Source organism: Amblyomma mixtum, chromosome 6 (genome assembly GCF_055824585.1).
Source record: "Amblyomma mixtum isolate Tamu chromosome 6, ASM5582458v1, whole genome shotgun sequence".
In the NCBI taxonomy this organism is placed as follows: Eukaryota; Metazoa; Arthropoda; class Arachnida; order Ixodida; family Ixodidae; genus Amblyomma; species Amblyomma mixtum.
The window spans coordinates 122,773,510-122,786,014 of NC_143017.1; the positions used below are offsets into that span (position 1 = coordinate 122,773,510).

Below are 12,505 nucleotides of genomic sequence, written 5' to 3' on the forward strand. Positions count from 1 at the left end.
GATGCATCAATCGTGCATCAACTTGGCTGGTCAATATACTAAGCAACCTTTTTCTTGCTCGGCAGTAAGGTTTCAACGTGGCGAAATAATTGCCAACGAAACTGCCAACCATTAACACGTCTAAGCGAGCGGTTTTGCATATTCTTAACTTCCTGTTACTTTATTCCTGGGATACAGAGGAAAGACTCTGATATGTGCGCGTAGTGGTGACATAACGTTCAAATACTTGCAACAGCATCGTTCCGGCGAAGTTTACTATAGCTCAAAACTACTAGCTGCTCAAAATATGGAAAAATGGAGAAATGAATTGTTATGCTTTTGGCTTTGAAAGGACCGTATAAGTGCCCTGGCTTTGGTAGTACGCAATTAACTGAATATGAAGCAATGACACGCTACGGGGGTGCATGCGACAAGGAAGGGATCGTAGGCGGCTGTAACGGCGATGAAATCACGGTGTTGGGACGTATATCAGGACGTAAATGAGATGCACCAGGTGAAGCAGGCCGGTGAACATCCCCGTGGCCTGAAAAAAAGGTTGAGGGCATGGACGCTGTTAGACTCATTAGATGAACGTCCCGAGAAATTACAAGTCCGTGCCGCTGAATGTTAGATGCCGTTACTAAACCTCAAGCTAGGCTATGACAGGATGCCAATGGTCAGAAGCAGGCACAACTTTGAGACCTCATTGAATCAGATAAATAGAAATGTGTAGAGATGAAGCTAGTAGTTGTTGAGTGAGGTTGCCTTACACTATTTGCTACAAACAGAATTTTTTTTATCTACAATATAAAGAACGATAACATCATCATTTGAGAACATCACAGACAAGTTTGATAATCAAATGTGGTTACAGCTACGCATAAATATGTTTGGTTTCTCTAACGAACAATTATCACTAGAGAGTCACGGCTCGTTCTCTCGAGTCTCAGACTGTCAGTAGCGTAGAACGCAGGACCAGTTCGCCGGTCGTAATATAACACGGGCCACGACAAGAGGGGACAGAGAGACCAAAAAGACTGGACAAACCGCGCTCGTGTTAGTCCATTCTTTCTGTTCTCCCTACCCCATCTTGTCGTGTTTCATGCGCCGTGTTTCATGCGCCATGTTTCGTTGTCAGGCGGCTCAGTTACGCATTAAGTCTCCTGCTGTCCTGACTTTGGTCATCGAAGGTGATCAGCAGCCGTGAACAAAAACGTTCGTCACGCGATCGAATGCAGGCTTTCTCAGTGCTTAAATATCCCCTTTACCGCTATATAGGTGCGGCCTCATCTAGTGTAAGGTATGTTATTTTATATATCTTTGGTTTGGTTCATTAGGTTTAACGTCCCAAAGCGACTCAGGCTATGAGAGACGCCGTAGTGAAGGGCTCCGGACATTTCGACCACCTGGGGTTGTTTAACGTGCACTGACATCGCACAGTACACGGGCCTCTAGAATTTCGCCTGTATCGAAATTCGAGCGCCGCGGCCGGGATCGAACCCGTGTCTTTCGGGTCAACAGTCGAGCGCCATAACCACTGAGCCACCGCGGCGATCTTTAATGTAGCGTTACACATGTCTAAACTTGACTAGTTATTATTTTTATTGATTTGATCATACTGATAACCCTCATTTAAAAGTCATGACAGCTAGGGAGTACAAAGTTCGAACAAACATTAATGCATACTAAAACATCAAAAATGAGACATTATAGCGACGAATTATTCGAGTTAGAATCATGCGAAGGCAACGTTCAAATGCTGTTATGATGCAGCTAATGACACAGAAATAAAAACACACACAAAATATAGGAATATGGTACAGTCGGCAAAACGCATGTCTAGAACACGCTCTCAGCGTGTTTCACACGTAACACGCGATTACTAGCGATAAGATTTGGTTAAAAATGGTGTGGATGTAAACATGCGCAGTTAAACTCATAGAATTTCATCGTCATTTTTTGCCTCCTTGGTTGCAGTGGCTTTGGGAGCTCCGGAACACACAGTTTGGTTGTTCTAGGCATGTGTTTTGCCCTCTGTACATAAGGAACAACAGATTAGCGTTGATGAAAACATTGTTCATGACTTGCCCAAAATTATGTCGCACTAGCACTATGTACAACATCAGTTGACAAGTGATTCCATAGCTTTATCGCACCAGGAAAGAAGGGCCAACGAAATACTCGTTCATGCAGTGCAGGAGCGTGTTCCATGAACATGCAATCGGACACTATCTTTAGTCGGCGAATACTGGGTGCCTCAGCTACGATGTTCCGCAATTTTTAAAAATTGGCTTTCTGACTCAGAAGAGCGCTTTTTTTCGGCATAGCATTGTCAGCGGTACAGTGCATCAGAATACTGCTGAGACGTGCTAACTAGAAGGTTGGTTAACTAATATTGAAAAGTGAACTTTTTAACTATCGCTTGTAGTCTCCTTATTTACTGAGAGGCGTGTTGCAAGTTTTGTTGCAAGCGCTAATTGATTCAGCCCCTGGAAAGAGATGCACGCTGCTACTATCAACAACCTGTTGACAGTAACTTAGCGTACACGTAGTTCCTCCCGCTGCTCTACGCCGAACACTATTGGCCGCTTCTAGTGGCCTACGTCACACACGTGTTGGGAAAGCACCACGTCCAGCCAAGCCGCAGCCTCAACCCATCAACTTCAAAACAGCAACCCGGACCTAGGTTGCAAAACAAAGTTTTATCTCTGGGCCTCGTAGCATAGGTGCATGCGATTTCGAGCGAATAAGAATAAATACAAAAAACAATTACACGAAACGAGGCCGCAACCAGCTGGTAAATGGTCGCGCGCTTTCAGGCCACTCACTCAAATACATGAAAACATGCATGGCATTTCACCCTGAAATAACGCAACACAAAGAATAGGGGAAAAGAATGACACATTCCTGAGGTTTTTGCGAGCGCACGTGCATGAAACCTGTACACCCGCTGCCAACAGCCGCGGGGGGGAAGCGACACAGCGCCCCCGGCGCGCACTCACCATTCCACAGAAGGCGTCGGGCATCCCGGGAAGGTCGTATGTCATCACGGCCACCGATCCGAGGAAGTACATGCTCATCGCGCTCGCCTGGAACACCTTGTACTGCAACGGAGAGGGTTGCACTCGTGAGTGAGTGAGAAACAAAAAAAAAAAAAAACATCTTGTTCTCGCTACTTGCGAGAAGCGCTGCATAGCCGACCTACCGGAGCCGCGACCTCCAACTCACTACACTCTCTCAAGCAACTTCTGAGATCACTTGCCATCTCGACGTCCATAAACCCGTTATTGCCTGTACTTTGGCGTTAGGTTTGCTTCTGACTATCTCTCTCCGTACACACAAACTTATTTGAGGGTTGATGGAAACCGACGAGAAAAGTTGGGCGTACGGATCAATGCTCCCAGTCTATAGAGGGACGGCAAGAAGGGAGCTGCTAATTTTTCGTGATTAAAGGAAAAACCAGCAATTTCGTTGGGCGCCTGAACCGCGCCTCGGGGCAAAGGGATAAAGGACGGAAAGAAAGAAGGGAGAGGGAAAAAGAGACGGCCGTCATGCAATGCTTGGGACTAATTTCGAAGAAGGGCGTGGCCCTACTCACGTAGATGGTGATGGGCAGCACTTCGGCGACATGCTGCGAGCTGAGTCCCGTGAGCAGGAAGTGGAGCCCGTTGAGCGAGTAGCCGAAGCAGCAGGCGTACAGGAAGTGCTGCGACTTGGAGCCCACGCCGAAGATCATGTACGTGAAGAAGTTGCCCAGGCCGGCCAGCTGCACGCAAGACGGGAACAAAAGGAACGAGGCAGCAAAGATGCGACTACCGGCAGAAGTCACCGGTAACAGGCACGAAAGTGTCGCGAAATTGAGAAGCCACAAGCAAAAACATTGAACGGGCCCAACGACCAATGTGTGCGCTGGACCTTAATTACTGAACTTATTCTGTGCAGCACAGGACCGTACGGATATCGGTATCGTTATCCCGCTGGTACGATGTGTTAACGGGCAGGAACAGAGCAGAATTGGTTATGGAAAAAAGAGCGAAGCAATTATATCATATCTGAGTTGAAGAAGAGGAAATGGACATCAGCTGGGCATTTAATGCCGAGGACAGGTAACCGTTGGCCCTTCCGGCTATCGGAGGGAGTTTCTTTCGAAAGTAAGCGTAACAGGAGGCAGCAGAAAATCAGGTGGGCCGATCAGATAAGGAAATGTGTGGGGAAATGGTGACCGCAGCTGGAGGAGGGTAAGATTGATTTTAGTTCAGTGCATTAGTCCCGTAGTAGAAATAACTGGGATGAAGATGGTGATTATGGTGATCCCGCTGACAATTGCTCGGGCGACTAGAGAGGGCCAAAGCACTGGATGTACACGGAGTCCCAAGAGTGTGCTATTCTGACCTGGACTCTGACTAGCGGTGGCATGTTTATTGCCTGCAACCGCCGGTGATTTGTACAGCCTTTGTCAAAAGTTTAGAGCCCGAAGGGGGTTGTTTCTGGATCATGCTGTATGGCTTGTTATGCATCGAGTCTGCATTCCAAATCTCTTCAAGGAGAAAGAAAATCTCGTTCTTTCACCCTTCGAAAGTTAGAACATCCACCCATAGTACAAGAGTCCTACTATACGGTTTAGAAGCAAACTTCTTGGGTTCTGTACGCTGATAAAGTCTGTACGGGATACACAAGTAGAGAGCGGAAGATTTTTTTTTTCGTCGCTGCTTTGATCATGCTGTTTGAGAAAGAACTAAAGTTCACACATGTCTGAAAAGCTATAGCACGATTTTTCTTTCATTGCTTGGTAATACCTTGTACCGCGTATGTTGCCGACAGTCCCGAACTGTAAACATGTGCGGAGATAAACGAGGACGGCTCGAGTTTCAACTCATTTGAGTGCACGCGGCTAGTCTCACGTTGAACTACGCCGCACGACGGCCTGTCACGTGATTGGCATGTTTTCATAGGCGCGTCAGCTCTGTCGACTCCTGGGTCCTTTTCTTGGTCAACGCTAATAAGGTAATACAAAAAAATAGGACAGCGAGTGCTTTTAAATGCAACCGCGCCTCAGAAATGTTCGTGCGCACGTCGCCAAGACGTGTGAACATTTTGTTCACATGCGTAGGTATGCAGGTGTAGGTACTGCACATGTGTTTAGGTGCATTTGCACATGTGTTAAGGTGCGTTTAGAATTTTACCTTCACATTTAACGTGTAAAGAAGGACTTGCTGACTGCTTAGACTGCAGTTTAACTGCGCAAACAGTACTACAAACTTGAGAAACACAGATAGCGTCTCTCGTGTTGCCCTTCCTTTAACGTGTCCGTGTTGTGGTCTTCGCTACTAAATCACAATTTATTTCACTGCCTGGGCGGAGTTCGTGTTTTCCACAGAATGGCTTCCTGCGTTCATAGCTTTAATGACATTTTTGTCACGAACGAGCATGTTTTGGCCAAAGAGAGAGAGAGAGAGAGAGACTATTTGCTTTACAGTCCGTTTTGAGCTTTCTCCTTCTGATTCATACCAGGCTATTTGCTATGCCCAAACCATACCCGACGGAGGATGGCCAGAGATGTACGTCTACCACTGAATAAGGGAAAACTACGGTGCTCGGGTAAATCCACAGCTCAAACCTCGCACACAACTGGAGGTTCCATCTTCGTCACTAACCTGAAATTTCGAACCGCGCACAGATATCGGGGGGACGGAGGAAGCAGTGGGACTTTCCCCCGGAATTTCACGACGATCGGCGATGTACCCCACCACGGATATGCTAATTCAGCGTTTATCTGCTTGCAACGCAGCGTTCGGATGTTTGCAAAAGCGCACTTCGGTCGAGTCTTCTGGGTAGCAGACGCATAGCACTACGCGGAGCGTCGTTTCTTAGCAGCCTCCCCACACTTCTCAGCACTCGTCGGAGTGTTTGCCTTGCTGGCCGAAACGTAATGTTTGCACGTTCGGAAGGCAAGGGCAAATTGCAACGCGAATCGGCTCTGCCGGAGCGGTGCGCACCGGCACGACAAGGTTTCCATTTCCTCTTACTCGCTTGTCCTTGAGTACCATTTTTTCTCATCTCTTTACCCCCCATTTATTTTTTTCTGACGACGACTCGGAAGCCTTCAACTAGCAAAAAAAAAGGTAGGGTATTTTGAAAGGCACCGTTAGATGGCATTGGCGAACATTGCGCGAGTTGTGGCATATATTTGACTTGTTGCTCCTGCTTGAAAAACACTGGAACAAAGCTTCAACGTTGCTGGGGTTGATTGGGTCCCCGCGAGTTGATTCCGAGCCTTTGGAAGGACATAACGAACATGGTCTGTTCAGTGTTTCTGACTTCCGCACAGCTGTTGTTTTTTCGTGGTTCTGTACACTGTTACACTGCGAAAAATGTAAGCGTATGCATATATCCTGTCATTTTTCTTTTTGTTAGAATGCCAACAAAGCGGCCTTTTATATGGACGGAAAGCGCCATGGTCAGAGGGCGACGCAGAGGGCAATGCCGCTCGCTGTCAAGGACCGCAAATATGCATCCATTCAAGGCATTCCTGATAGAACGAGCCTCTGCGGGGACATCCAAGCGAATTGACTACGAGCGCCGCCAGTGTGCGACTCCGATGTGCTGCGCTTCTATTCTTCTTTCGGGAAGCACATAATAGCCGAGTGGCAAGTTCAAGTCCGACTAAGCAAGGATTCCTTTCGTGCATATATCTGCAACGGGAGCGTCCCAGCAACGTTAGAAGAGAGGCTGCATTTGCTGTCTTGCTCTTTTCGGTGCATCCTTCGCTCTTTCACTCCGATAAACGATCAATTTCCCAATCTGGTCTGTTCCCTGCGTAACATTTAGTTAAGCTAATAAAGATGACAGCCTATTGCTTCTGGTTGTTGTGAAAAGGCTCGGCTTATAACCAACTCCTTTAGGTATACGAAAGGCCTTTCTCTAAAAGCTAACTGCCGCAACACCGTTTCTGACACTTCTCGCACAGTTCAACGACAGTTTTCGCGATTGCCAAGCACGTCTGCATGCGCGCTCTCCTCGCACTCCTCGGCCCGTCCTGTAGCGCTAGCAAGAGTTTCCGCCGTCTTCACGTATTTACCCTAGAAACCGTCTGCTGCCTTCCTCAAATTGTTATCTGGAGCGGCACGTGGTTGCGGATATCCGTGCGACGGGGCAAAACGGACGTCAGTTAGGCTGTCATTCACTGCGTCTCGCACTATCCCGCCTTTTCCGCAGTTTCTCCCTGAGCCAAAACTGTTCAGTCGAACTCAGTTCAGGGTAAAGGCTCGTGCGTTGTGTTCCGCGCTTGCACTCCAGTGTGCCGTCGGCGGTACGCGATTACCAGCCGCTCGGAAGCCGGTGCCCGAGGCCTGAACGAGGACGGAACGGCGCGGATCAAACCAAGGTTCACGCACCACCTGCAGGGCGTTGAGGAAGCCGTTGACCGAGAGCACGTAGTGGGTGTTGAGGTGCAGCTGGCTGAAGGTCTCGTCCACGGCCGACTGCCGGCCCACCAGCAGCTCGTCGGTCAGGCTGTGCCATATACGCCAGTGCGCGCTTGTCTTTGAAAAGAGCGGCGGTCATCTTCACTGGCAATTTATGCGATGTTGCACTGTAGCGACCGAAATGGACGGTATTTGTGTGACCGCTTGTAAAACACGCGAAACATCTGAGTTGAGCAATTTAGTACGAGTTTACCTATTGGCGATATAAGCGCTGATAAGCAAGTTAGGTTAAAAGGCCAGGTACAGAACTCTCGCACATAAGTGGTTTCAATGTTCGGGATCGCTGGAAAGGAGAATGTTATCCTCAAGCGCAAGTACAGAGGAAGCTACGTAGATTCCAAACTGCGCTGCGCCTTCCTTCTCCGTGCCTCGTATATAAGCAACTATATGTCACCGTATAAATGCGAACAATTCACTTTTTTTTTATGTCAGGCATTTCGACGACATGGGCATTCTTTCAAGAGCGCAGAAACCTCAGTTCACGCTCACTTAGGCCTTTCGGCTCCATCGAAGTGCTGCCAACCCGGCCACATACTGTTACAGCCATCACAACATTACGATTCTTTTAATCTGCTTGACGTGAAGTGATGCCAGAGGCAGCGCATTTTTTACCTGCATAAAACAGCGAACGGTTTGCCATCCCAGCTGTGTCTGTTGAGAACGGCTGTGCAAGCCGTATAACTGCGCAGTGTGCACGTTCTCATTGCTTCGTTAGCTGAGAAAAACTGAGTGCTTTTTTACGCCCTCTACGCTGTTGAGAAGGCTATCACAGGCGCTGAGATGCAAACTGTCGATTTACAGCTGCAGTGAACTCTGGTACAGTTCAAAAGGCAACAGTACAGAATTTTTAAAGACAAATATTGGTTTAAAATGATTTACGCGCAATAAATGAATGCCGCTTTGGCAACACATTGTGTTCTGAGCCTTTCACCGCTTTAATTAGAAACATCCTGTGGAGCCGATGGCATCCCTCCTTTCATCGTTAAGGGATGTTGCGACGTACTGGCATCACTTCTACAGTAAATATTTAAGTCTTCTCTTAACACGTTAACTTTTCCTGCCGCTTGTAAAGAAGCTCTCGTAGAAGCAGTTTTTAACGTCGGAGCGCGCACTGCTTCCGACAACTGCTGGCCTGTCTCCCTTCAGTCTTCCTCTGCTATGTGTTTGAGATAGTCATTCAATCACAATTTCAATTGGATTTTAATTCTTTCAGGCGAAGCCTGCTGTGCTCACATTGCAACTCTAACACTACTTGACTGTTTACTTGTTGAATGTCACTGTCATCCTCTCCATTATTTTAATTGTTTTTGTTATTCTTTTCTTATTCTTTTAATTGTTCTTGTCTCTTTTACTGCTCCGAGTGCAACAATGTAAAATGCATATGGCTGGTAGTGGACACATCACAATAAAGAAATAACTAAATAAATAAGTAAGTAAATACTCCAGTCGCCAGCTTGTGTCAGGCACAGATGCACTTTTCCTTTCGTTCGTGCTGTTTTAGGCTTTGTAATGAAGATGAAACCAATAAACAAGGATCACAAGTTAGTTTAATCCTTGATTGACCCCGTCATGCTCAGGCAATAAAAATGCCTAATAAAAGTTACGAATATCGAGCATTATATCGCCGATGGCGCCTACATATGAGAAGTGTAAAAATCTAATATATTCGAAGAAAAGTTAATAGCTGCGTAAACAAATTTAGTAAATTAGGATAATTTTAGAACGTTTAATTTAATTTCAAACCATCTCATCACCAGCTGACGTGACAATACCTCCGTTGGAATCTGAAATTCTTTTCCCGGTACGGTTAGCTTTTCCAGCGACTAATTTGCGGCGCATTGCGTGCATCTTTTAAAGCTATAACATTGAATACACAAATATAACATTGAATACGCCAGTGTTATCTTCGAAATACTGCGAGAACACAATATTCCTTCAAAAAAATAACCAAATCTATTGACATTTGAATAGTTTGCATTGGACATCATCATACGTGGGATATAACAAATATAAATAAAATTTGTCATTTTCATCGAGCTGCCGTGCTGTAGTTCACGCAGTGACTGAACAGACGCGGAAATACAAATTGACGGCGCAGTGTGACACGCTTTCCGCACGGGGCAAGGCGTTGACGGAGTACGCCGGCTGCCTTGCGGCGGTCGCTGACCTAGTCGCCCGGTGTCGTACATTGCAAGTCCTGGGCCGGTCGGCATGCCCTCAAAGAGGCAGCTTCCGGCAAAGGGACTTGCTCAAAAGGGCCGCTTATTAATATGCGGCTCAGCCATGTGGGACCGCAACGGGGGACACACGTATCAGGAGCATCAACAAGCCAAGGGAGTCTGCATATGCGAGGCGTTGTCTTTAGCGCCGCATACGAGGGAAATGTTTTGTGGAACAATCCAGCAGAAAGGTCATTCGACTTCGGCATTGGTAGTGGGCTAATGTAATACCTTTTTTTCATATATGACGACACACATGAATGCGTGCATGGTGTCTGTGTTTTTCCAAACGCATTATTTTTTTTTTTCATAAAAACACGATAACTGCTGAAATCCGCCACTTTTGATGTTTGCTTAACTGTTCAGATGTGCGCCTCACTCAAGCACTTTTGTGAATATTACTTGATTAAGTATCAAACATGTCCTAATTGAATTTGTGATGCTGTTTTAACTATGCTACGTTGTGTAGGATGGAACGCCCTGTGTAACCATTAGCGCCCTTCCCTATATATAATTTTTCATCCTAATTCATACGGTTTACGAGGTGCTTGGAGAGACCCGCGAGGAAAGTGGAAGATCCGCGGTATTCACCAGTTATAAACTAATCTGTACCATCAGTGGACGCAAAGAGAAGTTGACTGATCAACGCCGCCTTCTATTCTATCGTATATTATCTGTGCAGAAATAAAACGGCGCAGTTTGCCGCGACTAAGACTCGAAGTATGCTGCTAGGCCCCTTTTATTTCTGCCGCGTGACGTCATCGTTCCTTCACTGTTCCGCTCTATGATGAGCATGAGTTGATCATGAGGGCGTGACATGTTTTTTAGTGCACAACCTAAGTATCATTTTTAATGATTATGCAAGCAAACCTATTCAGTTTCACCGGCCAAGGTATTTCGAAGCAAGCATACGAATTTTGCAGTTAAGAAGAATGAGAACCTCAACGCAATCCAGAAAATTCTGAGGTGTGGAGACGTTACGCATCGTAGGCTGGCGTTTTTGTTCGAAGTTCAAAGCCTGCGAGCAACCGCACCGAAGCTTAATGAATGCAAAAGTCTATTTTAATCTCGACACGCTATTCACAAACAAACAAAAATAAAGCAGACACGCGAGTGCTGCGGCTGGCGACGCAATGTGCGCAAACGCTAAAGCTGGGATTTCACGGTGCTCTTTCGTAAAGCAGTGACCCCTGATGACAATGCAACTTCTTCAGCCATGAGGACAACAAACCGGGGACGAAACAAATGGGCATCCTACCTCAGGCCGTCCATTTTACTTGCTTCACGGCGACTACGCTTTCCAGGCGAACAGTCACTGCTTCTTCTTTCTCTTCCTTCCTCCTCTTCGTTCTTCCTCTTTCTTCTTTCAGCAAACACCGCAGCTCATTTCTAATGACGCTGACAGTGGAGGATAAAGCAAGAAAGTCAGGTGCAATATGTTCTTCCAGCTATGCTACGGCTTGGTAGCAAAATAAATAAGCATAGAACTGAAAACCAGGGTCATAACAGAGATCAGGATGACCGGCGCTTTCACGAAAGAAGCCGGTTACACAAAAGGCAGCTGCAAATGACAGGGAGGGCGCTTCGGACTCCCGAAGCAATAATGTGTGCTCTCGTAACATAACGGTACAATGCACTTAGGACACAACTGCGCCTTTATTTTGCGACAAAATGATCCGCCGCTGAAAGGAGGAGCGTTTCGCAATGCCACAGAGCGCATTTACTTATATGTCAAAAATCGAAAGAAAGTGGCTCCACATTTCTTCCTTGTTTGGTAATGGGAGAAGCTGTTTAGTAATAGAAGGTTGCCGATATTCGCTGCACAAGAAAATTTTCGGTAAGAAAAAAAAAAGTTACAATGTACCGTTCTCTTCACCGTTCCCTCCCTCTCTCCCCAATTGAGACGCCGTTCGTGATTTTTTCGAGGTAAAATTTTTGTGAAATACAGCTATATTACACAAAGCAAGCAACCTTTCAAAACGGAAGTAGAAAAACAGCGGAAAGGACGCGTTCACAAGGAGGAAAAGTATACAGGACAGCGTTGTCCTGTGTACTTCTCCTTGTGAAAGCGTGCTTTCCGCTGGTTTGCTACTCACCATGCACCAACAGGCCCAACAAGCTACGCTTCTTCAATACTTTCAAAACGTGCAACACAGTACACGCAAGGAACAGTGCTGACTGGCATTGCGCCTAACATATGTTCAGTGGCCTTCCGTTACCAGGAGCAGTGGGCCTTGACGGAGCACTTAATTCAGCGTGGACGCGTGTACCTAAGCATAGGAGTGCAAACTGCTGGGCTAGTTGGTTCATACTGCATAGAAAGAAAACCAGCGAAAACAGATGCAAGACAAGAACAAAGAAGGCACACACCACACACCACCCTAAGCATAGCAGTGAGCCGATGAGAACTACACAGGCATCATAGCCGCCGCACAAACAATGTGTATGCGCTGTGAATAATACCAGATCGGTCTATTACGGTTCCTCTAGCGCTACTGCCCACTCAGCCACTCTGCTGAGGCGTGGTTAGCGTTGCGAAGAGGAAAACGTCATGAAAGAACGGAAGGTGCGGCTACTGTCGCGCGGCGCCCAGCCGTATTTCTGCAGCACATCCTGTCTAGCACATGCCCAGGGCGAGTGTTCTGTCGCACTATCAATTTAGTTTGTTCCATTACCCACTTAGCTGTCTTAGCAGTATACGTATATATGTAAGGGAAAGCACACGGTAGTTGCATCTTGGGTTTGCCGGTATACTCGGCTGCAGGGCAGAAACTTTTAGAGGCTGATGAAAAAGCCTGGCATTAACTTGCGGACAACGTAGCG

General features: G+C 46.7%; 1 protein-coding gene across 1 annotated transcript; it reads right to left on the minus strand.

The window, feature by feature from the left end:
• Positions 1 to 373: 373 nt before the first annotated feature.
• Positions 374 to 11,056, minus strand: LOC149340253 (uncharacterized). The gene is made up of 5 exons (XM_089550701.1): positions 10,941 to 11,056; positions 7,374 to 7,491; positions 3,578 to 3,745; positions 2,982 to 3,083; positions 374 to 523 (listed from the first exon to the last, which is right to left on the minus strand). Exons 1-5 carry the CDS (start codon positions 10,952 to 10,954, stop codon positions 449 to 451), a joined length of 477 nt encoding a protein of 158 aa, XP_089406827.1. The 5' UTR covers positions 10,955 to 11,056; the 3' UTR covers positions 374 to 448.
• Positions 11,057 to 12,505: the final 1,449 nt, after the last annotated feature.

What these genes read in the sequence shown, in the direction of transcription:
- LOC149340253 (XM_089550701.1), bottom strand. An exon ending in TCCTCAACGCCCTGCAGGTG is followed by an intron (nt 3,746 to 7,373) that starts GTGCGTGAACCT and finishes TCTTGCGTGCAG; the next exon opens with CTGGCCGGCCTGGGCAACTT. An exon ending in TGCTGCCCATCACCATCTAC is followed by an intron (nt 3,084 to 3,577) that starts GTGAGTAGGGCC and finishes TCTCCGTTGCAG; the next exon opens with TACAAGGTGTTCCAGGCGAG.